This window comes from Pezoporus wallicus, unplaced genomic scaffold (genome assembly GCF_028554395.1).
Source record: "Pezoporus wallicus isolate ANWC-B61680 ecotype Strahan unplaced genomic scaffold, APGP_CSIRO_Pwel_v1 contig_2, whole genome shotgun sequence".
NCBI lineage: Eukaryota > Metazoa > Chordata > Aves > Psittaciformes > Psittacidae > Pezoporus > Pezoporus wallicus.
Genome location: NW_026639478.1, coordinates 1,527,854 through 1,552,484, shown reverse-complemented (window position 1 = coordinate 1,552,484; position 24,631 = coordinate 1,527,854). Strand labels below are relative to the sequence as shown.

Genomic DNA, 24,631 nt, shown 5'->3' with positions numbered 1-24,631 from the left:
AAGGCCACAAGATTCAGCACTTGGCAGTCTCAAGGCCCTCTTCTGAACCAGGATAACACAGTAATGTGTCAAAGAGGAGAAAACCAGTCAAGATGTGAAAGTAAAGAAATGATACAGTTGCTATATAACCTTATGAGTAGCCCGAGATTTTCCTGACTGTAGCCCGAGTAAAAATTCCACCACAGGAGGCATGCCAGGAAGAGGAACTGAGAGCACCACTCGCCCACCTCCACTGGGAAATGATGCTGTCTGTATGGTTGGAGCACAGCTCTTGATGGAAAAGCTTCACCTGCAAGAGTGACTATGAAAAGCCGCAGTGGAGGACAGCAAACCGCAGTACTTCTACAACAAAATGTGCTTCAAGACCATACCGAACACCTGATTTTAGCAGTCGCATACATGAAGGCGGAATTTGGCCTATATTCTGTACACTTTTAAGTTTCTGTTCATAGGGGAAAGAAAGAAGGCCTCTCAAGTTAAAGCAGCAACCTGAAGAGTAAAAATAATCCTACAGCCTGAGGGACAGAAGGTCCCCTTGTCCTTAGAGAACAATGTAAGGGAAGTGTCAGTAAATCTGCATACCAAAAACAGAAAACTGAGAAACTTAAGTCTTGAACATTGACTTATGGAAACACCTTTAAACAAACAAACAAAAAATTACCACCACCACCAAAAACTTTCTTCTGAATCCCCAAAATCTTTTGTCACTTGTAAAAAGCATTCACTTCACTGACACAGTGATTTTATTTAAATAAGCTCTATTAATAAGCAAGGGTAATATTTCTCTGGGTCATAATCTTATCAGCCAGTTGAATACTTGATTAGCTCTTTAGTTGTGACATTAGCAAATGCAACATGCAGCTGCCACCCTCCCAGCTCACTGATGCAAAAACATCCCTTTTCCAAGATGCACCTTTATTCAGGCCCATCAGTTTGCTGCTTCTTTACAGTTAAACATGGGGACCAATTTGGTACCATAACAAACACGTTTCCAGGTGTTGGCTACTGGCATAGGTTAAGCCAGTCACTTAATTCCTGTGAGAGAAACTGCCATGTTAATTTAACTGTCACCTTTCACTCCTGCAAGAAGAGCTTAAAGCTTGAGTTGAGGTAAGAAGCAGGACTGGCGAAGAGATGAGACAGCACCTCTTGTTAGCAAGAGTGCTTCATATGGAGAGCCTGTAAGAACAGCTTTCCTACTTGAACATCATGAAGAAGTGTTCTGGTGTTTTTAGCCATCTCCAGAGAGACACTTTTCCACCACAGCAGTTTCCGTAAGGCAAATAAATGTACATACACTGGTAAAACATGGCAACTGTATTTAACTGTAGACAAAGCTGCAGGGTTATCACTACATCTTATGTCAACTGTACCAAGGTGTTTCAGGCAGCAGCTGATGGATTTTCACACAAAGTATGTATGCTTCCATAATGAAGTTAATTTAAGCATCCAAAATCCAACAGCAGATAGGAAAGCTAAATTCTGAGTCTTTCAAACAGGCAAGTAATCACTGAGAAAATATGTAAGTCAGCCTATCACTGGGACTTTTTACTGGGACTTTTTGGAATTGCGGTTTATGGAAAGGGAAAAAAAAAAAGGGCATTTAAAAAAAAAAAAAAAAAAGAGTTCCTGGATTAATTTACATTTCTGTTCTAGCACTCACCCAATTTGTCCACTGGGGACTTACTCCAAGTTGTAGCAAAATCAAGTTTAGGACCATTCTTGTTAATTTAATGACAAACAGATGGGTTTAATTTTTTACAGCTTCAATCCTCTGGCACTTTCTTCCCTCTACACCTTACAAGCAGTGCTGGCTCCAACTTTTACTGTCCTAAAACCATGGGACTTTCACAAAAGCAGCTCAATGACCAAAAAGTGTGTGTAATATATATATGTATATATAAAAACATTATGAAAAACATGTAACAATATACAATTCTGGAAAGCGTTCCTTTGCTACTGTGGGGTCTGTAGCGAGGAAAAAGCACAACATTATATAAAGCCCTGACAGAACACAGCTACTTGAATAACCCGCCCTCTTCCACAATGGTGCAGATTACTTCATCTATGATGGTCTTGAAAATGTGTTTAACTCTACAGATAACTATGTTCTTCACAACAAAACGAATGAAAAAGAAAACGTTACTGTTTGCCAAAGAGAAAACAAACAAAAAAGCAGCACAAGGCTAGTAAGGAAAAAACGGTTAATCTCACATTTCTAAGAGGGTATTATAAACAAAGAATGGTGAACAACAAAAAGAAACTATATTAAAAAATACAAAAGTGCTTAATGGTGTTCTTTTAAATATTTACTTTGCTGCTATTTGGAGAATAATTTGTTCCATTTAGTAGTGTTGGGCTCAAAGGACCGCTTTAATCCAGAGAGATTAATTATAGCCTTTGGAGTTATAAACACAATTTGGGAAGTGAAGCAGAGAAGAAGAGAGAGATGCCTTTCACGCTGGAGATTAACAAGTTTACACGCTTCGGGGCTGCACCACACTGGCTGTGCCCCTGCTACACCTGCATGCTACAGGCAGAACAGTGCACATGGTGCCCATAAACTGGGGAAAAACAGCCCCCAGGATATCCAGGGAAAACACTACTCTACCCTACAGCATTGGGTAGTTGCCCATACACTGTTGCTATGGGCAACTAAAATATTTCTCAGGTGTCCTTCACCAAAATACAAATTCACTTGTACCTTACGGAACTGTCCTCTGATCTTGCTTTTATTACCTGTGCCAGGAACCACAAGTTACCATGCCAAGACAAGCAGCAGCACTCAGTGGACACAGGACCTCAATCACACTGCCTTTAAACCTTTCATATGCTTTCACACATCTCTCCCTCTGCTCATCACCATGACCCGCACCGGGAGACACAGGAACTGGCAACACCGTGCAAGCAAAGCTGGAAGCAATCTTACCTATCAAGGGGTTGGCTGCTCCCTCCTCTGAGCTCTCCTCAGCCCCTTCCTCTCCCAGGCCAGAGGTGACCGAGTCCTCAGGGGCGGACGCAGATTCGGGGGTACTGGGCCCACTGACAGACCCCGAGTCCCCTTCCTCACTGCTGGAGCCATAGCGGTCTGGCTGGGCAGCCGTCCCCCCCTCGCGGCAGCTCCTGCGCTCCTTGCGGTGCACCCGGGAGTGCAGCACCATTTGGTGGTAGGTGCGGAAGATCTTGCCGCACTCGAAGCACTCGGTGGACTTGTTCTGGGTGGCCCGCCGGCCCTGCCGTGAGGCAGGGCGGTAGTCCAGGTCCCCCTGGGCGAGAGGGCAGCTCTCCCCCGATGGGGTGCTGCCAGTTTTCTCCAGGCGCCCACTGGTGCAGCTCTTCTTCTTGGGGTTGCTGGAAGAGCTGGGTGAGTCCTGGTCTCGCTTGCGTTTCTCCTGGTTGACAAGGATATACTCTCTTTTATCCTTGTCGTAAGTCACATCTGCATCCGCCAGGGCCTCGTCCCATCCCACATACTTCACATAGTCTGAGGGCTCTACTACTTTTCCTTTGGTGGCCAGCTGCCAAGCTTGGTAGCTACTGACAGGATCCAGCTCAGCTACCCTTTTCCCAGGCTGTTCTCTTGTAACTCTATCCAGCCCTACAGATGGCCTTAGATTGAGACACTGCAAGAAAAACTGCTTCGTTACCGAGGAGCTTAGGCTCCCATCAATTAAGTCCTCAGCTTTATCCCCAGTGCTGCCCCTCTGTGCTCGGTAGTGAACAGCATTATGCGCTTTCAGGCTTTCCATATTTGTAAACAGATTTCCACACTTGGTGCAAACTTCATACAGAGATAGGCCTGTCACAATCATCTCTTCCTGTATCACGTTATTGATAGTGGCTATGAGCTCCAAATCATTTTTTGGTTTGTTTTTGCTCCCAGTCTTGGGGCCATGTGACTTCATATGGTTTTTGAGGAACCAGGGCTCTTTGAATCTCCTACCACAAATGTGGCACCCATGATCAAATGACCCCCTGTGCTTTTTCATGTGAGCTTTCAGGAACCAGGTTTGACTAAAAGCCTGACCACACACTTCACATGGAAACTCGCCTGCACTCTGCTCACTCTTGCAGTTCTCTGTGTAGGGCCCCCCATTTGGGACCTGAGCATGGTCCTTCTCTACATGGCTTAAGAGCATCTCCTCCCTCAGGGTCATGTAGCTACACAACCTGCACTTGAATGGTTTATGGACCTGGTGTAGGTGCTGCTCCAGGTCTTTCTTCCTTTCAAATTTGTTTTTGCAGAAGGTGCACTGGTAAGAGGTCAGCTTGCCATCCACCTCGGCTGGAACTGCCTCCATGACCTCCTTCTTGCTGCTTCTCAACAAGATCTTGCTGCTATCAACCTGAGCAGTACCATTCAAGATCTTGTTGCAGGCAGATGTACTTTTAGTGGGGCTGGTGCACCCACCAAGGCCCTCCGAAACGCCCATCTCCCCCAGCTGTGCCTCTCCCATCTCCGCCTCATGCCCCTGACTTAAAGTGCCTGTTCTGTGACTACGGATGTGGATCTTGAGGTTGCCCTTTTGGGAAGCTCTGTGATCACAGTAAGGGCATTTGTAGGGCTTCTCACCCGTGTGCTTCCTCATGTGCTGAGACAAAGAGCTCTGAAAAGGGAAACTTTTACCGCAGATGCAGCAGCTGTGGCACATGGTCTTGTCAGTATCCATGTCATTCTTGCTTAGCTTGCCTGGGCTGGAGGATCTCCGTAGCTCCATTTCTGCCTCTCTTCTGCGATCCATCTGTATTACTGCAACATCAGGTAAGAGGGGCAGGAGGACAAAAGCATGCCCGGCAGCAGAGGAGGGCTGGACCGCGTTTTCAATCATACGGTTCTGCAGAGAGATGTTTTATTGCTTCATTCTCTGGGTAACGCTTCTCCTTTCAGCTGCTCAAGAGAGTCTGAAGCACCGCTTTACTTCTGTGTGCTGTGTAAACGGATGGCATAGATCACCTGAAACAAGAACAAAAATCACACAAATGTACAGAAATCATGTAAACAGATTCTTAAATCTATATAAACCTATTCATATTTTTAATTCAAAAGCTTCCATCACACCATGTTCAGAAGCATACTGTGCCGCAATTTATTGCACCAAAACGCAGCAGCTTCTCCTTTTGCTGATAATCTAGATTTCAGTGGCATCATTAATAAACGAGTAAAATAAAAAAAAAAAAAAGCAAAGATTCATTTCCATAAACTGACATCAGAGTGTCTTTTAAAAAGTACAAACTTTCAAAACACTTTTTGTTTTAAAACCGGGCAGAAGCGGCTAAAAATATACCTTAAATGAGGAAAACATTTCTTGAACGGGTTATTATGCTTTAAATCTGTGGCTTTACCATCATGTGTAATTTCATGTAAAATACTTCCTTGCCAAAGATAAAAGGCTTTCCTAGAGTCTTTAACAAGTATCATATTCCTGCTGGCAACTGCATTACTTTGTGTCTCAGACAGCTCTGCACGATGCGGCATGCACAGAGCAGGCGCAGAGGCTGAGGACGCTCAGTACTTTGATTAGAGAGAAAATAAGAATCCAGAGCCTGACAAAGCATTCAGGAAAATTAGAAGTTACTTCCTGATGGACAATGAAGAAAAAAACCAAACCCCTCAAAGTTTAATATTTAGTCAAGATCTAACAAAGGAAACTGATAATGTGCATAGGTATCAAATGATCTTAACAAGACATACAGGAAACCACAGCACCACCCACCACAATGAAACAGAATCTCAACCATAAACAAACAAACAAAACAAGAAACAGCTTTGATTAACAAAACAGATTAATAAAAGTTTTAAAGCTTTTGTATCTCATCATGACTAAACACAATGTCAATATCTGCCTCAGCAATGCAAGATGCAACACACCAGCAATTCCCCACCTTGTATATGGCAAAAGACAATGGGTAAGTCTCCACAGATTCTTTTCCAATTACCACACTGTAAAAAAATCTTCCCCCTTTCCTATCCTCATTAAGTACTACAAACACCACACGACTAAGATCATAGAATACTGTATTTTCTAACAAAAAGAACCAATCTATTACTACATTAAGAAAACATCAACTTCTTAAAATGCAGCTAAAAATATGCAGAGCAATAACAAGTCTATATGTTCACACATCCATCACTTGACATGTGACTCAATAAATAAAGAGCTACAGATCTACAGTTGCACATTTTAAGCTGTATTCACCTCTGCATCTCTTCAATGTGTAAATAAATAAATAGTCTAACCACATCACCAGCATGAGCCTTACAAAAAGCAAGGTAAAACTGATGCAATGCTCATATCAGCTACACACTATAGAACAACATGAAGATAATCTAGTCTCTTATTTGCTACAGGACCATACATTTCTGGGTTTGATTTTCTGCAATATCTAATATCCGTTCAGCATGTGAGGAGTTATCAATGGCAAAAACCCAAACTAACTTTTCCTCAAGAGAGCTGACAGTAATATCTAAAGGACATGATGCAAATGCAATTTCATTCCTTGAATGACGCATTTTTCATATTATGACTAATTTATTGTGACTAAAAAGAAAAATAAAATCCCAAATTCAGAAATCCAGATGAGCAGGAAATTTATAAACAAGACTATCTAAATTAATCTCAGAAATTAGACATTTAAAACCAAATGGAGGGGCAGTCTCAGAAGAAATTCCCTGGGTATTTAATGGATGTCAGCCACTGGAAGTTGTGGCTGTACCAGAAAGTACAAACATGCTAAACAGCAAACAGAAGTGCAGTTTACACTGCATTACTGATGTATGAAACAATTTAGAGTAACATCTTATTTATTTGACCTGTAATCTAAACTTGCCGAGTAACAACCCATAGTGTCTTATAATCAAAGACTTAACCTAAAAGTCATTAAATCATAAAAAAAACCACCAGGGTAACTTCTTCATTTAACACAACAGTAAAGAATACTTGAACAAGCTACAGATTCTTTTCTAATGTTCTCCACCACTGCAGAAAAAAAAAAAAACAAAAAAAACCAGAAAGCTCTGGGGCAGATTTTTCCAGGTATTTTATGCAATCTTTTCTACATTCTCTATTTTCTACAGTTTACACCAGTGAGAAACACTGCTTATTGACTTGGTTTTTTTGTAGGTCCCATTTTAACTCAACTTTCTACAAGGTTTCCTGTCTGAAAGTTCAAAAGAGCCTTAAGAGCCAAACTTAGACAAGAATGCTGTATGCAGCAGTTCAGACACACATAAATTCAAAGTTTCAGAGTCCCTTTGTTTACTTGGCCGCAGATTCCCTATGCTTAGCCTTGACATATTTCACTTTAATTATTTATAGCATTTTCATTAATGAAACTTAGTTATGAAAATGAGGATATGAAGAAAGCATTATTTATAAGAGGGGTATTAGCCACTCACAGGAGATTCCCCTCAGCCCTATATTACATTAGGCCTGAGGGGGGAAAAAGTCAAAGTTAAAAAATTGCTGAATTATTTTATTAGCCTAAAATACTTCATGGAAGTGTTATCGTCTTCACCAAAATATTCTGAGATAATTGTTTCATCTTTATTACTTTAGCTTGGCCAACACAGTGCAATTTGTAACTTTAAAAGTTGAAATAAAGTAGTCCTAGATTTGAATTATTTAAGACTCACAAAAATTCCAGCCTGTTCTTCCACAGACAGAAATTCCAGGGGGAGGAAGGGTGGTGTTCACCCAATCCGAGTTTGCTTTACACAGCATGGAGAGGTCTCCCTTAGGCTTTGGAAAATTGACTGAGATAAACATATATGAACAACTTAGAACTCCCTCCCTACATCATTTGAGTGCCACTTTAATGCTTTTAGAGGGGCTCTCTGAGAACAGCAAAGCCAGTGTTCATTGGAAAGAAGCAGGAAAAAACGAAAAAACAACTTTAAAGAAAGCTCAAATTCCAAAGACTGAATGCACAAAATAAGGAAAACATCACTTGCAAAATCCTTCCAACAGAAAATAATACTTTGGCTTAATAATTTCCACTTTAGCATTAACCACTGAACAAAGATGGCACAAGGGATGGAAGACATCAGCTTGCAAATCAAGCCCCACTGATTGCTCTTCTGCTGTGAGTAAAATTTTGTCACAGCTATTTTTGTTTCTTCCAGGCTGACTGTGGTAATAAAAATATATGTACTTTGAAATAATTATGAATTTGAAAGTATTCTGAAATAATTCTCTTTCAGCACACATGCAACATGGCCATGTTCAGCTACCCTAAGGCTGCTACAGAAACGTTTCAACTCTCACTAACTTCAGGTGGTAGATGGTAACCTTTCATTGCTCTGGTTCAAGCTCACCCTGCAGTTCCTTAGCACCATCCTGTCACACAGAATCCATAGCAGAGTCATATCCAGCCTGCAGACTTCTCCTAGACTGTCACAGCACAGTGATCCCCACTAGCACACTTGCAAACCATAAGGAAATTCAACTGAATGCAAGCTGTAAATTAATATGTAGTCTTTAAAAGTATTTTGTGTGTTTTAATGGCATTGCAGCCATTAAAACACAGTAACATGTATGTATGCCAAATGCAATACAACTCCTTGAGGATGTCTGATATTATGCTGTAAGAGCCATATGAACTAGACTCACTTTGTTTTGTTGAACTAGGGATCAGCAGTTCATGAAAGAGGGTGCTGGCCAGTATCCAGGGCATTTCCAGCCCTTATTAAATACACTGAGGCACTTAACACCACTACCATTTACATGCAGGTTTGGTATATAAAGCAAGGTGGAAGAGAAACGTACAAAGACCCAAAACCAGGAGGCGTGGCATGATGAGAAATGCCCTTGCTCAGCCAAATATTTCAGGCTTGTTTCTGCACCACTTGCCCCATAGACAGCCTTTGCCTTGACTCACACAGTGACAAGTACAAATAAACATTTTTTAATGTCCCCACCAGAAGGGAAAACAAGCTTTTCCTACTAGCTTAAACCAAGAACTGGTTAGAATTGACTCTATTTCAAACATTTAGACACCAAAACTTCTCTGGTTTTAAAAACTAACTCAGACATGGTTCTTCGGTGAGAGAAAATACATTTGGCCAAAGGGATCAGCGGTCATCACAGAGCCACAAGGCCTTTCCCAGCACCAGCCACAGCTTCCCCAGCAAGGTCATAGTAGCACATCCCCTGTGGCAGAGATGCAGGTGCACCAGTGCATGGCTGCACCATCCTCGCAACTTCTGCAAGTCTTTAGGTATATTAAAAGTACAGGGGAACAGCATTTTAAATAAAACAGGAGTACTCTGAAATACCTACTACTCTACATGACACCTGCATGTTCTGGAAGAGGACCGGGTATGCTGTGAGGACTCCCCTGCAGGGTGAGACAGGCTCTCTTAAGGGCCTTTCGCACCTCTTGGAAAACAATTAATGCACGAAGAAACTGAAAATAAACTACACTAGAAAACTGAAAAATAGAATGCAAGAGGTACCATATTGTAAAACTACTTGAAAATTCATTTGCTACATACAGATACCCTGTGCGGAGCAGAATGAGAGGAAAACATACAAGAAAGTTATTCCTGTTCTAACATACAGAAGACTATACATTCTTTTTTAATTACCTTTCAACTAAACCTGACTTTAAAAATCATTTTCATAGCTGTAATGGCAAGAAGGGAAAACTCTTCAGTAAGTAATAAGCAAGAACATACAATCTGGGAAGCTACACAGACCTATTCAAACAGCACAGTGTCTATTTTAAAACAAACTGCTTTCAGTTTGGGTGCAAGTATTTCAAATCCCATCTGAAACAAATGCACTGGAGAAATATTGCTCTTACAGTCTTCAAGAGCTTTGACTATACACTCCACTCACACCACCGTGTTCCTTTGCCAAAATCAATGACTTTAAAAAACTAAACAAAACAAACAAAACCCCCAAAAAAAACAGCACACAGAAAACACCGGAAGGCATGATCTTGTGGAAAAAAAAAATATCTTACTGAAATTTCTTCTAGATGGTGAAATGATAGGACGTGGAACATAAATGTGTAGGTGAATTTGAGAAAGTTGTAACTGTTAAAGAACAGCAACCTGGAGAACTGATCTCTCTCGATTTGAGCAGGCTCAAGTAACCCCAGAGCCAAAGACTTTGATGTTGAGTAGAGGCCAGAAGAGAGCAAAGTGCAGGGGAAGAGCGGATGGAAGGCACAGAAAGTTCTACAACTGTCTCACCAGCTTTCATGCTCACCAAATCGCAGAGACCTTTTTCGCCTCCATGTCTTCTCCCAAGGCTGCAGGGATACCACCTTACAAACATACTAGCCATGCTCTACCTGCACACCGTCCTCCTCACTTTGTGAGGAGACATGGCTTCTTCTGAACACCCAGATCCCATGGGAGCCATCTGTCCACCACACTGATTAAAGACTCGATCCTGCCATCCTCATTTATGCACCAGCCCTACCAAAAGGCCTTTTACAGACCTATGTCACTAGCCTCTAGACCCTTTGCTCACTTGAGCTTATCAGCACCTTTCAGACTATATCAGAGGGTAGTAGAGCGAGTGTACCTTTAGGTAGTAAGCACATACTTGCTGGAAATCCTGACATTCTGCAACCTATGGATTAAACTTGCCATTAGGTAAAAGCTGCATAGCTCTGAAGTGATTTTCTGAGAGCAATCCAAGCTAACCCACTAAAAACCTATTCAAAAATCCAAAGCCAGTTCTAGAAGACTGTCAAATTTTCAAATCTATTCAGTTATTAAAAGCAGCAATCTTGACAACAAACCTCCTAAAGTTTGTTTAAGCATGCCAAAACTGACATAGGATTGAAAAGGAGAAATAAAAAGCTCCCGGAAAAACAAACAAGGAATTTCTATTCATTTATTTCCGCTTAGGCTATATAAAATCCTTCAGCAGCATTTTGCAATACTTTTTTTGTTCAATTATTTTAAACCAGCCTTCCCCTGCGGCTGGGAAAGCTCTTCCCATTTGAAAAGTTTGCTGTCTGAACCCTGCAATATTATTTTGAGCTTCTCCAAATACATCATGTGTTTTCATGTCCTTCTCCCTCCATGAGCTAATGACATTTTGCAGCAGGCTTCAGGGCGGCAGCCAGGGCTGCAAAAGCAGAGTCAGGCCTTTTTCAACTGATGCCACACCCTTAGCAGGGGAAAGAATACACTGAAATGAAGATAAAACCACAAATGCATAAAAAGCAAGAGGTAGGCATCTGCAGCGAGGTGATCTCTCTCAAAACAAGGTCAGCACAACCTCTGTAACCCAGATTTTATTGTGGCTCCTCAAGAAGCAGCTCAGGAGCAAGGGGAAGAGGGGGGAGCTTGCTTTTGCGCTGCTACAGGGTATGTTGAGAAAGAGCTGTCACCCACTCCATACACATTTTGTGTTTTAGTATACTGTGCGTGTTTGTCTTCCGGGAGACAAAGAAATGTACTTTATTAGTTACACTGTAGTATTCAAAGCAATGAATTGAAATATATCATTAACATCCAGGACAAGCTTTATCTTGCTACTCAAACAAAGGGACTATTCTTTGAACAAATTGAGGGGGAAAATCCCATAATGACAATGAAGAGTTCCTCTCCCTAAAAACTGTGCTGCACAAGAGTAACAATTACGGGCTTATATTCTACAGACTGGGGTTGCAAATAGCTGCATGAAGCGATGCATTCACTATTGGGAGACTAAGTACCATTGATGACAAGGCCTTGGGGCTTCTGCTGTTCGCAGACCAATCAATAATCCATTATGAACAAACTACATTTCCCCTCTAATATGAAGAAATGAATAAAAGGGAGCCAGTATCACTAGTACTTTCATGGAAAAAAAACAACAATGCAGAAATCACAAAATGCCATCACAAGACTTAAAACTACTGGTGATGTCTAACACTGACAGAACAACCCACAATAACCCTTTATTTTTACAGCAGTTGCTGGAGATTATAATCCAAACCAATAATCATTAAAAGCTTTTTTTAAAGGCAAGATTCTTTCAAGACTACTTATTCTGGCTGCAGGACAAAACAAAAAAGCAACATTAATCTTTCAAGACAAGGAGGAGAAAATTAACTTCAAGTATCTACTAGTTTACTCAAACTGTTTTCTAATGCAACGTAAATAAGAATGTCTAATTAGAAATAACAATGTGACTGGACAACCATAACAAGACTTTATTGCAGCAGCTGTGTTACCATCCAGACACGAGGCCCTGAAATTGTTGTTCTCCCATTGTCACTGTCACATGCTACAACGCCATCAGGAGAGGATCCATTTAAATAGCACAATCATAGCAAGCCTCAGCATCCTCAATCCAGTTCCCAAACAGACTTCTCAACACAGCACAGGAAGGCAGAAGAGGAGAAAAGATCTTCTGAAAAATGATAAATAAAGTATTTAAGTTATAAAAAAAAAAGTTACTGATTTTTTGATCAGTAAATTAGACCCAAAGGAAACTCTGAGACCAATATTTTTAATGCATAAGGCAGTCTGTGTCCTTCCTTTTCCTGAAATATAAAGACTAGTAGTTAAAGTTGACCTCGCAGGGTAGGGGGCTAGCGGGAATGAATACACAATGTGATTATTGATCAGCCCTAGAAAAGCCAAGAACTGCACTAGTGCAGATGGGATTTTTTTTTCCTAGGGTCATTAATGATATATGTCGGAAAGAGCTCTTATTCTGACATGCTGCAACAATACTGCTAATTCTGAATAGAAGCATCATCCTAGCTTCAGCAAAATCTTAAAAACAAAACCAAAAAGACCTCCATTCTTTCAATGTAACAATAATGTTTTCCTATTTGGCCACACCCAACAAGTTACTTTAGTATCTTAGTATTCCCAAGCAGTAAAAATTAGAAGAAAAGTTGAAGAAACATCCACAGTTCTGACAGTATCAAAAAAATAAGTCAGTTACAAATACAAGCAAAGTCACCTCAATACTGTTTTATTACCTCCTTATTCAGATCAATGGCATTGACGCTGTCTAGTCATGCATGTCTATGGAGATGCACATATACATGGGCAGCACAGTATTTTCCCAGCATCTAACAGTGCTTTTATATTTAATGATCTTGTTAGGGTTTCCACTGCAAACCAATTTACATGGAGAGGTAACATGGCCATTTTAAATCTTCAGCATGGGGGTCGATTTCAAACTGTATGGGCAGGGTATTTTCCCACCAATATGCTGCCATGTGCTCAGTTTATATCTTAAAATGGGGGAAACAAAAAAGGTATCTGTTTTTATTTTGAGTGTCACAACAAGGAAATACTTAGGTTTTTAATTTTTACATTATCTGCAAAAGAACAGGGACTGGATCATCAGCTGGCAGCCAACGCAGCAGTACAGTACATCACACACATACACACACACCACACACCCCGCCCCTTGCTGCCTCTTTCATTTGCCCCATCAATGCAAGCTACACACAAACCACATCCTCAGCTGCCGTAAGCACACACGGTGCCATGAAATCAATTTGCACCGAACGAGAAGCCGTACCGTTAGCTAAAACCAGTATGCCTTTGTGCTGTGTAAATCAAGACCCGAATGCAAGAAAAGCAAGAGCATAATTAAAAGTAAACATTATGAATTGTCGATTTCCTACCCCAGCAAAAAGTTACAGGAAGCAATGTCGTCCTATGTGCTCAAATTCCTCCCTAACAGTTACACCACTGAGGAACGAACTTCAGTGCTTGAGTACATTCATACAGCGCTGTAATGACTTGCCCATAGCAGGCCTGAAATGCAAAAAGCTCTATGTTTAATACCAAGCAAATTTACTAGCTACAGCTATGTTCAGCAGGTCAATGGAAGGTAAAGATTATTTCTACAGTACATTGCTATGAAATAAGCTGTGTGGAGAATTAAGAAATTCAAGGTAATAAATTAGTTTCTTACACCTAATATATCCTACTGCTCAAATTGCTACAGTAAAATCATTACCTTATAAATGTAAGTGTTGCCAAGCGTTAACCTGTTAACAGATTTAGAATTACAGCACTGTTGTTTGATTAACTATTAAAGCCTTACAGTAACAAAAAATTGTTTTTAAAATAACACCAGCAAGTTGTTGCTTAGTCGTCCCCCCCCCCCGCCGTCCACCCCCACTATAAAGGAATTACAAAGCACTGAAACAAGCTTTCAGGAAATACTACCTTAACTCTTTTCAAAACCCCATTTTAAGAGAGTAGAAAGACTGCACTAAAAAAAAAGGGGGGGGGGAATGGAAGGGGAGAGGGAAGAGACTGGAAAAAAGGGAGAGGGAAAGGGCAGAAGGGAAAGGGAGAGAGCTGTGCCCTGAAACACAAGGAGGGATAATCATATGCAATAAGCCATAAAATATTCTGTTAAACATTACCTTCTGAGATAGCAATGGTTAGCACTGAGACGCAACACAAAGCACACACCACCAAAACCTCATTTTCCATTGTTGGGTTACTTATTTTTATATATGAAAGTGTTTTACTGTAAGCTTTTGCAAAGCACAAAACAGCATGAACAAAGTCTATTTTAGGAAGCTTTCTCAAACATTTAAGAACTTAAGCAGGTAATTAAGACTTTCAATCACAGTTTTTCCATTCTCTGCAACATTTCTGAATGTCAAGCATGCAGACTATGCCCAGGCCCAAGAACAGACGTTCTGCACTTTTGAGATCCCAAACCAGCCAAGCTGAATCTAGCTTTGCACCAGCTGAAACGCAGGACCCACTGCGTTACTTAAAGTGCATGCAGCTTTGGCTTAGTGACTCCCAGCCCCAAACCGGCAGAGTACAGTGCTGAAGGCCAATCTGTGGATTGCCAGTGTCTCAGAAATACCTTCATTTTAACCTTCTTTTGGCTAAGGTACACAGATACCAGCAAATATCACTTGATCCACAAGTATATTTTGTGATGATGAGCTTTTTTACACTTAGTAGTAAGACAGATGACTGCTCATAGTTTAAAAGAAGGATCGTGAGTTTCTAAGTTCACCCGTGGTTTTAAAGATAAGAAGATGCCTGCTGTTGTTTCAATACCCTGTTAATTGACTTTAGAGTTTTTTGTAGTTCTCAGCATTAAAAGCTACTGCCAGTATGTGTGTGATAAATCCAACTTTCTAATACACTAAATCTTGTACTGCCCAATCACCATCAGCATAGAAAAGCAAACATTTATAGCCAGTAAAACAAAACTGGTATTACTATAATACACGAGCTGACTTACACAGTGGGGCAACTACTTTTCTCCTCTATTTATGTATTTACTTTTATAAACAAAGGGAAGAAAGAAACGGTCCTGCGTATCAACTGAATACAAAGCACAAGATGACTTTTTCTGGATTTCAAAGCTCCCAGACAAGAGAAGAGAAACTAAACTCAAACCAAATCATTCAGCTGTCAGTTGGTCTGGCTTATTTTGGTCTGAAATGCTGAACTATCTCTTGTGAAACATCACTGCAATGTATCATCCAGAGAGACAAACAGATTCCATCCGCTCCTCATAAATACAATTTCAAGGCACATTTTACCAAGCCTGTTAACTTTATTCTCATTAAGGCACAATGTAAGGCATGCTTCAGATTTTGGCAGGTCAGAACACCACGGATATCACAAGATAAACCCTGACAACTCTGTTCAGAACTACTCCAGCTTCCTTACAAAAACAGGTATATGTACTTCCTCTCCCTTTGCCATTTAATCATGTTTGGGCCAATCCGTCACCTACAGCATACAAGCTGTTTCTTCAGAAATACAGACAGAAATTTACTGAAGTACTGAAAATTATTCTGTATTTCATTCTCAATGGAAGAGAAGGGCCTGGATGGACATCCATCTCTAAAACCATTCCTGAGCCCACTGCTCAAGTAGGTAGGTCTAAGAGCAGACAGAAGACTAAAAAGAAGAGGAACAAAACCCAGCCTCTACATAGAAACTCTTGTACAGCCTCAGCATGTAAATGCTGAGCAACTACTTAAAAACAAAACAACTTCCCTACAGTTACCACTGATAGGATATTAAGCAAACAAGCCTGCTAGGAAGAAAGGTCTGGTGCTGCCTGATTGTTTATTTTTCCATACATTACAACTGCAACTTGCAAGGCAAATCTATCAGCTGGCAATTACACTAAGAACATGAATTTGTTTGCATCACCAAATACTACAGTCAGACTTTATTTCTCCTTTCAAAGAAACATGCCTGTGTAGCACATATACACACCAACACCCTCCCCTCTCACTTACTCTTTGTGACAGAGAACTCACATGCCGTTATTGCTATATTCACATCATCTTCCACCGCAGCCCGGGTCCCTGTCCATCCTGCTCACACCCACACCCCTACTGCAGCACTGATTTCCTTCCTTACACTCTCCTATCCACCTCTACCCCACCTCCATCACCACCATTCCTCCAAGCCTCAGCTATCCACGCATACCACCTGACTGTCAGATCCCTTCTGGACTACCTGGAGGCAGCATGGTCCCTTTCCCAAGCAACTGCCACCCTGCAGTCTCAGTGTAAAGGCCACTTCTTTTCCCCACTCTTCTCTTAGTCTGCTCGCTCTTCAGCCCTGCTTTCTCAGTTGTCGCCAAAGCTTCTGTTTCTTCCAGAAGCACCTTCACCTCCTCTCTCTCAAACCTGTTTAGGCCCTTCCTAACTAAATCGTTATTTGGGCTCTCCCTCACTCGTATGGCTTCAGTCCCTGCTCACTGGCTCCTTGTCTGGCAAGACAGTCAGCAAGCGCCTCTTCCTTTCCCCTTCTGTCTTGCTCCCTAGAAGATGCCCATTCTTCAGGTGTTTCTATCTTCATTTACTACAGAGTCATCTCTGGCCACCGAGATGTTCTCCTCTGCTCTATTCAAGTAACTGCTGCTAACAGCATAGCGCTCTCCCAAAAGTCAAATGGATTATAACACCCAGGTCAAACGCCTCACATGTCAAGTGCCATTCTTCTCCCGCAAGGACCTCCACAGTTCCACCTACTCTCTTTTGTGTGGGCAGTGATTCACTCTCCCTAATGCATCTTTTGCATCAGTTTCCCACTTATGACCTTGTGTTTTGACACTGCATTTAGAGCAGTTTTTCCATTATTTTTCCATTAATTCTTAAAAGTGTGTTTTCCACAGATTACTCAAATTATTTTCCAAAACAAAACCCATCACTCCGTTTTGTTGTTTCTTTTCCCCAATGCATAATATGTGTAGTAGATATTGATGTATTCTAATTGGTACATATATTCCTCAAGGCAGAGACTTGAAATATTTTATACATGCTCTTTTATATACTTTATTATAGAGTGCCAAATGTTCCAACTTCAAACAATTTCTAAGAACAAATTATCATTATAAAGTCAAGACTTGCCTTCTGAAAGAGTCAAAGTCCCTCTTTTCATCACAGGCAGAGTCAGAAGTTGAGAAACCAAGATTCTTTCCCATGAGCCCCAAAAGTAAACTAATGCCTTCTTCTGCCCACCCAGAGTTCACCTATTAGTGAACCAAAAGGACTATCAGATAGTAAAGAAATGAACAAAGCACAAATCATGTCACTACCCTCTCGCCTCTCTGCCTTTTTGAAACACAGGTTTCCAGCCAATTGCATCCATTTACACAATATTAATAACAACAAGCAAAAAACATAATAACAAGCACATTTCCAGGGCACATGCCACCAAAAGAAACACTGGGAAAAAAGTGGGCAGTGCAGAACATCAAATTAAAGTATAAGATCCCAATGGTGAATCTCACTTCAATACGGTATTCTTACAGGCCTTAGTTTCTTTTCTACAGCTGAGACTGTAAGTCTGATTTGAAAGCTTTCTAAACTCACTTTCCTCCAGGACGTGCATGCTGCTTTCTATCACACATTTTACCATTCTGCAAATACAAATACTCCTTGACTCTCAGGACAATGCTGAAGCAAGTAGATTTTCCACCAGAGATGCACAACGTACTGTGACTCGCTAACTCCGAGAGCGGAATTTGAGCCACACTGCTAAATCCTTAAACCTGTTACACAACAAATAAGCATGGATTATGGCGTGGCTGGTTCACCATGGGATGTTTTGTGATGCTATTCCTAACACACAAATGCCATTTGTCTCAGCCACATACACAAAGATCCTTCTCCTGTTTTTCATTACCCATCTTTTTTACCGCTTGCGCTTTTCTGCATCTGACCCATTTATTACTCAGCTACTCTCTATTTAATATAGTTTTACACCATAGTGAGCGCTAAATAATCATGGTTCAACAGCACAGTATTATTATGCTTGCTCTGTATACAAGTGACTGCTCGAACTGGTTACTTGACACTTCTTACTATGAAAACAAACCATTTATAACTGTATACTATCTTTAGTACTCCATGGCTACTCCACTTGCAGTGGAGAGCATACAAATAAAAAGAAGCAATCTGTGCTGCGGAGGTTTTTATTTCAGTAGAAATATCAAGCAAAACTAAGAAAATGTCTGGCTAGAAGCACATTTTTAGGCAGGTGCAATCTAATTTTGGCAGGTTTACAACAGTCAGCTACAATGTTTGCTAATACTTTAGAGGATTTTGGATTTTATTTTTTTTAAAACAGGTTTAGACAAGAACACCTGTATTTACTTACTTAGGTAATGGGTGTATTTATCAGAGTCACTGTTTATAATCTGAAAAGAAGATTTCCTCACAAGAAAAAACTGGCCATATTAAACAAAAAACCAAAGTCACCGAGCCTCACAACTTGACTAACAGTAAAAAACACAGTCTTGAAAGAAAGAACACACACATCATTATTACTACTGTATATAGGGTCACAAACACAGGACCTTATCCATAGCCATGTATTTTCTAAACATAAGGAAACCTTTTTCATAAAACCTATGTATGAGGCTTGTAATCAAGTAGGAGAACTCCTTTCAATATCACAACTCTCAATACACAGTTTTGTTAAGTATCATTCCTCATTCTACCACGCTTCTCTACTCACAGGCTTTTAAGTACCTCCTAAACTTCCCACATATGATTAACACAATCAACATATAAAGTCAAAGTGTTAATTAAAAACACTATCCAAAACCAGGTATAGTTAAAACTTGCACAGAAAGCACAATAAAAATTATGATTATAGTACTGCAAACACAGAACACTAAACCTCATGGGCCAAGCACACAAATACCACAAGATACCCAAAGACAGGAGAGGTTTTTGAATGTACTGTGGATTCTCTTATTTGCCTTCTGAGCTTTTATATTCAGTCATGTCACAAGCTTCTTCCAACAACTGTGAAGCCAAAGAAATTTCTTTTTTCAGAGGCTTACATCTCCTGTTTTGCAATCACTGGATGGCAGAAAAAGGGACTGCAGGAAATGATCCCCATCCTCTCCTCTGACAAAATCGTACAAAGGGGGAACACTGTAACTATAGCATACAGAGGTGGTATTCCTTTCCTCCTCCACTTCAGCCATAAACACTCCTCAGAAGGCTACAGCAGTTTACCTATAAACATCTAATGCTGGGGGCCAGAATAATCCCTCCACATACTCATCCAGTGGATGGTCAGCTGTACAGAGCATGCATAGCCTCCATTTACTCTATGGAATTTACATGAATCAAAAAATGAGGCAAAAGAAGACAAACTATTTTATTTGGTTTGGGAAAATAATATTTTATTTAGGTATATAGTGTTTGAGATCTAGGTTCATAAATATTTTACTTAATGCTTTCAAACTAGACTTAACAGAATTAAGAATGCTAAAGATAAATACAGTGTTGAAAACCATCTTAATTTGACAAGCCTGTATAACCATAAAAAGATCAAGGTACCCACTGACAGACATCCAATGCCATATACTCCGTGGCCCCAGCTACTTCTTCTGCAGGACACAAGCCCTTTGTTATATCTGCCAGGTGCCTTGTGGTGCAGATGTGGCACAGACATTGCAAAACCCTGAATGGTACTAAAAATACCTTGATCTTCTGCCAGAATGTTTCTAAGTAAACCATAACCCTTGAATGTAAGTAGAATAGATGGTGATAATACTACTGTAAGACAAGCCAGCTCTGAGGGAGCAGACAAACCCCACTGTGTCTCACTGGGTTTGTCATTTGCAGATTATAAACAGTGACTCTGCAAAACTGAGTCTTGTCTTGGGTACAGCTAAAGGCAGCTGCAGCAGCTAACACCAAAACCACTAAGGACTGGGTTGTTTCAACCCAAATTATTAGGTATCCTTGTAAAAGAGAAGTCCAACAGGCAAATCCTCCGAGACACAACCATGATGTCAGAAAATAAAGGTCTGGATTAGCATCTATTTCAACACTTTATGCTCTAGCACATTATCACCTTCAGACTTGTGAAGGTGACGTTCCTCCGTATGCTGCAGACCACAAACCAAAAGTACGGAGGGTGGTCTCATGCTGCTTCCTAGATGCTTCCTCATGCTGCCTTCTAGATGACTGACCAAGCAAGGCTGGTCCAGCCTCTGTGTTTGGTCACCATGGGGCCTCACCATGTGGCTGCATGGTACCTCCTGCACAAGGCAGCTGTTCTTTGGAAGCTCTGCTACAGCAGTTTTATATAGCTCTCTTATACCAGGAGGATCTCTCATCTCAGAGCTAGCAGAGAGACTGCCAGCTCACAAGAGGTTCAGTCTTTCTGGGTAACAAACTGCAAGTCAGGTATTAAGCTGAGTCAGATAGGTGTTCAATCCCAACCTACCACATAAAGTTTAGCAGAGTCACTATACACATACACTCGCATGAGAAGGGAGATACACCAGCCCTTCAGCTTTAAAGTACAAGACTGACATTTATCTCTTATGCATTCCGCATTATTTCTGTATGCACCAGACTTCTTTATAAACCCTGTCTGAGCCTACAAGGTGCAGATCAGCTTGAAACCAAGGTGCCCAAAATTGTAGGTTCCCAATTTGCCCAGTGCCTTTGCCACTACGTAACTGATTCAAATGAGGCTCAGCATTTGCAAATGGCCAAAGTCATGAAAGAAAAGCCCATCCAGGGCTAAGAAACCAGCAAGATACAGATGTGACCTCTACCTCAGGAAGCCATTATGGGGCAAACTGGTCAAACTGGGAGAGTTCCCCTGGAGGGGTTACCACTTGTCCCAGTGCTCCTTCCCCAAGCAGCCACCACTGAGCACTGTCAGAGGGACGATACTGGAGCATACCAACATTCAGCCTGACCCAGTTCACACCCTCTTATGTTCTGATGACTATTCGTAACAAATCTTAAGCCATCTGCTACTGTACAGGAAAAAACTGAAGGTCCCCAGGAAAAAAACTGAAGTTCCAAACTTACAGGCCAGCCACCTCCAGTCGGACAGTGGGGAGTCACTTTTATGTGACCACAAACTTTTGGGGCAAGCGTTATCTTTCACAGTGAGTTGCAAAACAGCCAGTGCTGCAGCCACCCAGCACGCAGCCAGCATCTCCAGCAAAGCAGTGGGAACACACCTCGCCATCGTAAAGCTGACTCCCTTCCATGCCTTTTTATGCACGTATCTGAGAGGACAATGGTCTCCAGAAAAGCTGACAACATAACTTTCAAGCTGGGAAGGCAAACAGCGCTGGTTCCCTGGGACACAAAAATAGAAGGAGGAGGGGAAAAAAAAGGCTCTAAACACACACACAAGTCCGCCCACTCTGCTACCTGCTCTGCTTCTGTGTCACAACTTCCACTGTGCAGGCTGTCAGGAACATGGACACCTTCCTTACTGCAAACCAGACACTGCCACAGCTGCCTACAATGAGCTTCTGAAACAATCCCATGCCTTCACCAAATGGACTCCAGTGACCAACTCAAGCCAGGTGTCTTGCACCCAAAGCTGAGGAACAGAAATCAAGCTAGAAAACATCTGTAATTAATCACAAGGATTGTTTTCTTAAACAATGACATTTTAAAATGACATCTTTTTAAAGATGCCCTAAGATTTAAGTACCCAAACACCATTAGATTTTTTGAGTGAATGGAATGCCACTATGAAGAAAGTAATGACATTATCAGTGTATTCGCACTCATGGACACACACATCAGCCTTCACAACTTTCACTGTGCGACCAATAGTTTCTCTGTTTGAAACAGTGAAACTCATCTGTAGAGATTTTGCGGCTAACAAGCATTTGATTTCACTTTCCAGCAACAATGCAGCCATTGTATTACAAATACCATCAAATGAAATTTTAATTATTTTCTAAGAGTCACTTGGTAGCTGTTAATGAAGGAAAACTGTTAGGGAAACCCTGCCAAAAGAAAGTAATGACCAGATGTGTATCAGAGCACCAAGGTCTAATTTAACTGAATAACAACTATAAATCATTATAGAGTCAGACCCATCTATTATCAGCACTCATCCCAACAGTCCTTTTAAAGTATTTCTCCTAACCAAAATCCGTATAAGCCCTCAACGAAGTAGTTTAGAAACCATGTAAGTATGTGAAAAAGAGAAAGAGCAGTAATTTTACAAGGCTTTCCAGTTTAAACCCCAAATTGTTTTCAGTAACTTCTGTTAACCTCTCTTTACAGCTTTTTTAGAGTTCATAATGCTTCCTGCAACCTAAAACAAAACAAACTGCAGAAACGTCACAAAGTCAAGGATGCGCACTTTAATTACGCTACATTAATAACATTTCTCATCTACATTAACATTGTAAATGAAAACAACACATGCAGATTTGGGGCTCTGCTTGCAATAGCTTTTACCCTTTGCTACCACGCCTGTGCGGTAGCAGCTAATTAAGGCTGTTGCTAGGCTGTGAGATACTACGTTCTCGCTACTTGTATTGCAAAAACAGTGATTTATAGTCCAGCTTGGCTTTAACTGCACGGTGTGTGGCTCTGAGAAAAACTCGCATTTCGCACTGATATTATTAGACTGATATTTTTCACAAAGCTGAAGGGAACTATGTTTCCGTATACATTAAATAACTGGAAAGCAACTGAAGGAACAGCCCGTATCACCTTACATTTCCTTATAAGGGATTTGCAACCCAAAAATATTTAAACTACTCTGATAGCCCTTTGACATAAACATACTAAACTCCGAGGCACGAAACCACAACATATCTTCAACACAGCGCACAAATATCCAACTTAAAAGCTGCTTCACTTGTAAACACTCCTTTATTAGAAGAATTCTTACTGCTTCACAGGTTCATATTCCCATGTCTCCAGCCTATTGTCTAAATAAGTGTAACAACATCTACGCATTTTATAATTAAGTTATCTCCATGTTACTGCTCTTGTTCTCCCTGGTGAAAGCCCTAAAGGAAGAAATGCAGCTGCCGAACACTGAAGGCAGTCCTCACTTAAGTACCTTACAGAACAATGGCTGAAGCCAAAAGTTGGTCTCCTTCATTCAGCACAACAAAATCTTTCCAGGGAGAGGCTCCACAATTATCAAATATCAATCAAACATGCACAAAAATCACAGTTCTTCACCCATCAGTTTCTAGCGCCCACAAAAAAATTTTTGGGAGTGTTATGATTATTTATAATTATTTGAATTACTTATTACAGAAATGCAACCAACAACTGAAGAACTACATGCAGGGTTTTAATTACTTTTTTAAGTGCATTACATGAAGTTTGTTCTAACATTTTTTCAGCCTGCCGAGAAAAGCAACACATGTCAAGGTCAGGGAGAAATAGCTGGTTCTGGCTTCATCTGGCTTCATCTGAATTCCAGTTCGAGGCAACAAAAAATCCAGCAATTTAAACAGGAAATTGGCTTGATAGTTCTGAATTAATCTTTTCCACGAATAGAGAAGCAACATACAGCAACTCTGCCTGCTTCTGCTTGTTTCAGCACTGAGGGAAAGAAAAATGCATTTAAAAAGTATCAGATTTGGTCTTGCTGGAGAGGAGGGGATCGGCAAGCAGTGGCTGGTTTAATAAAGCTGTTCTTCAGTGAAGCACATAAGATGTAAGTTGCAGAGCAAAGCGGCGTGTTGCTTTCCTAACTCTACAATGTTCACTTCTAGTATGAACTGTAGTCTCTTGTACAAAAGAGGATAATCAAGGGCAAGTGCCAGCAGGTCACCATTCATACAAGCCAGTGTAGTTTCAGTGACACTGCAAGAACTCTGTGGCTTTATTCCATCTGACCTAGAGCTTAATCCCTGTACTATTCCCCCCCTCCCCCCCTTTTATTAGAATAAAAAGCCACTTTATGATGAACACTGTTCATATTTGGTGCAAAGATAACAAAGCATGCACAATGAGGACATTTCCTTAAAATCTAAGTCACCATAGCAGTGACTCATAGGGAGAAAAAATATTTTTTCTAAAACCAGTGCCATCACTTCATTGTAAGAACAACCACAGAGACGAGACCAATGCCCCAACTTCAGAAGGCACAAAGTAATTCAGAAGCAGGCAACAGCATGCTATCCTGAAAAGGTGTCTTCTTGACTTCAGACTTCAAGTAGACCTCTTAAGCCATAAGCTGTATGTTATAACCTCGCCATTAGTCACCCTGCTCTGTGAGGTTTTACTGTGGTAATACCTTGCTATAGCGAGTCCCACAGATAAAATATCTTTTGATAGGTCACCTCATTCTGGCACTCAGCCACATGAAGGCTCCTCTTTTCACTTTTCAGCGCAACTCCACAAATTGTTACAGGCAATAGTTTTGAATATAAGAAGTTCAATGTAGAATATT

General features: G+C 40.9%; 1 protein-coding gene across 3 annotated transcripts in view; it reads right to left on the bottom strand.

Moving 5' to 3' along the window:
* The window catches only part of ZNF516 (zinc finger protein 516), a 102,017-nt gene that overhangs the window by 54,119 nt on the left and 23,267 nt on the right, over positions 1-24,631 (bottom strand). For all 3 annotated transcript variants that reach the window (XM_057414735.1, XM_057414734.1, XM_057414736.1), the window contains exon 2: positions 2,930-4,954. In XM_057414735.1, coding sequence (XP_057270718.1) covers positions 2,930-4,829 — 1,900 coding nt within the window. In that variant the 5' untranslated portion in view covers positions 4,830-4,954. The remainder of the gene's footprint in view (positions 1-2,929; positions 4,955-24,631) is intronic.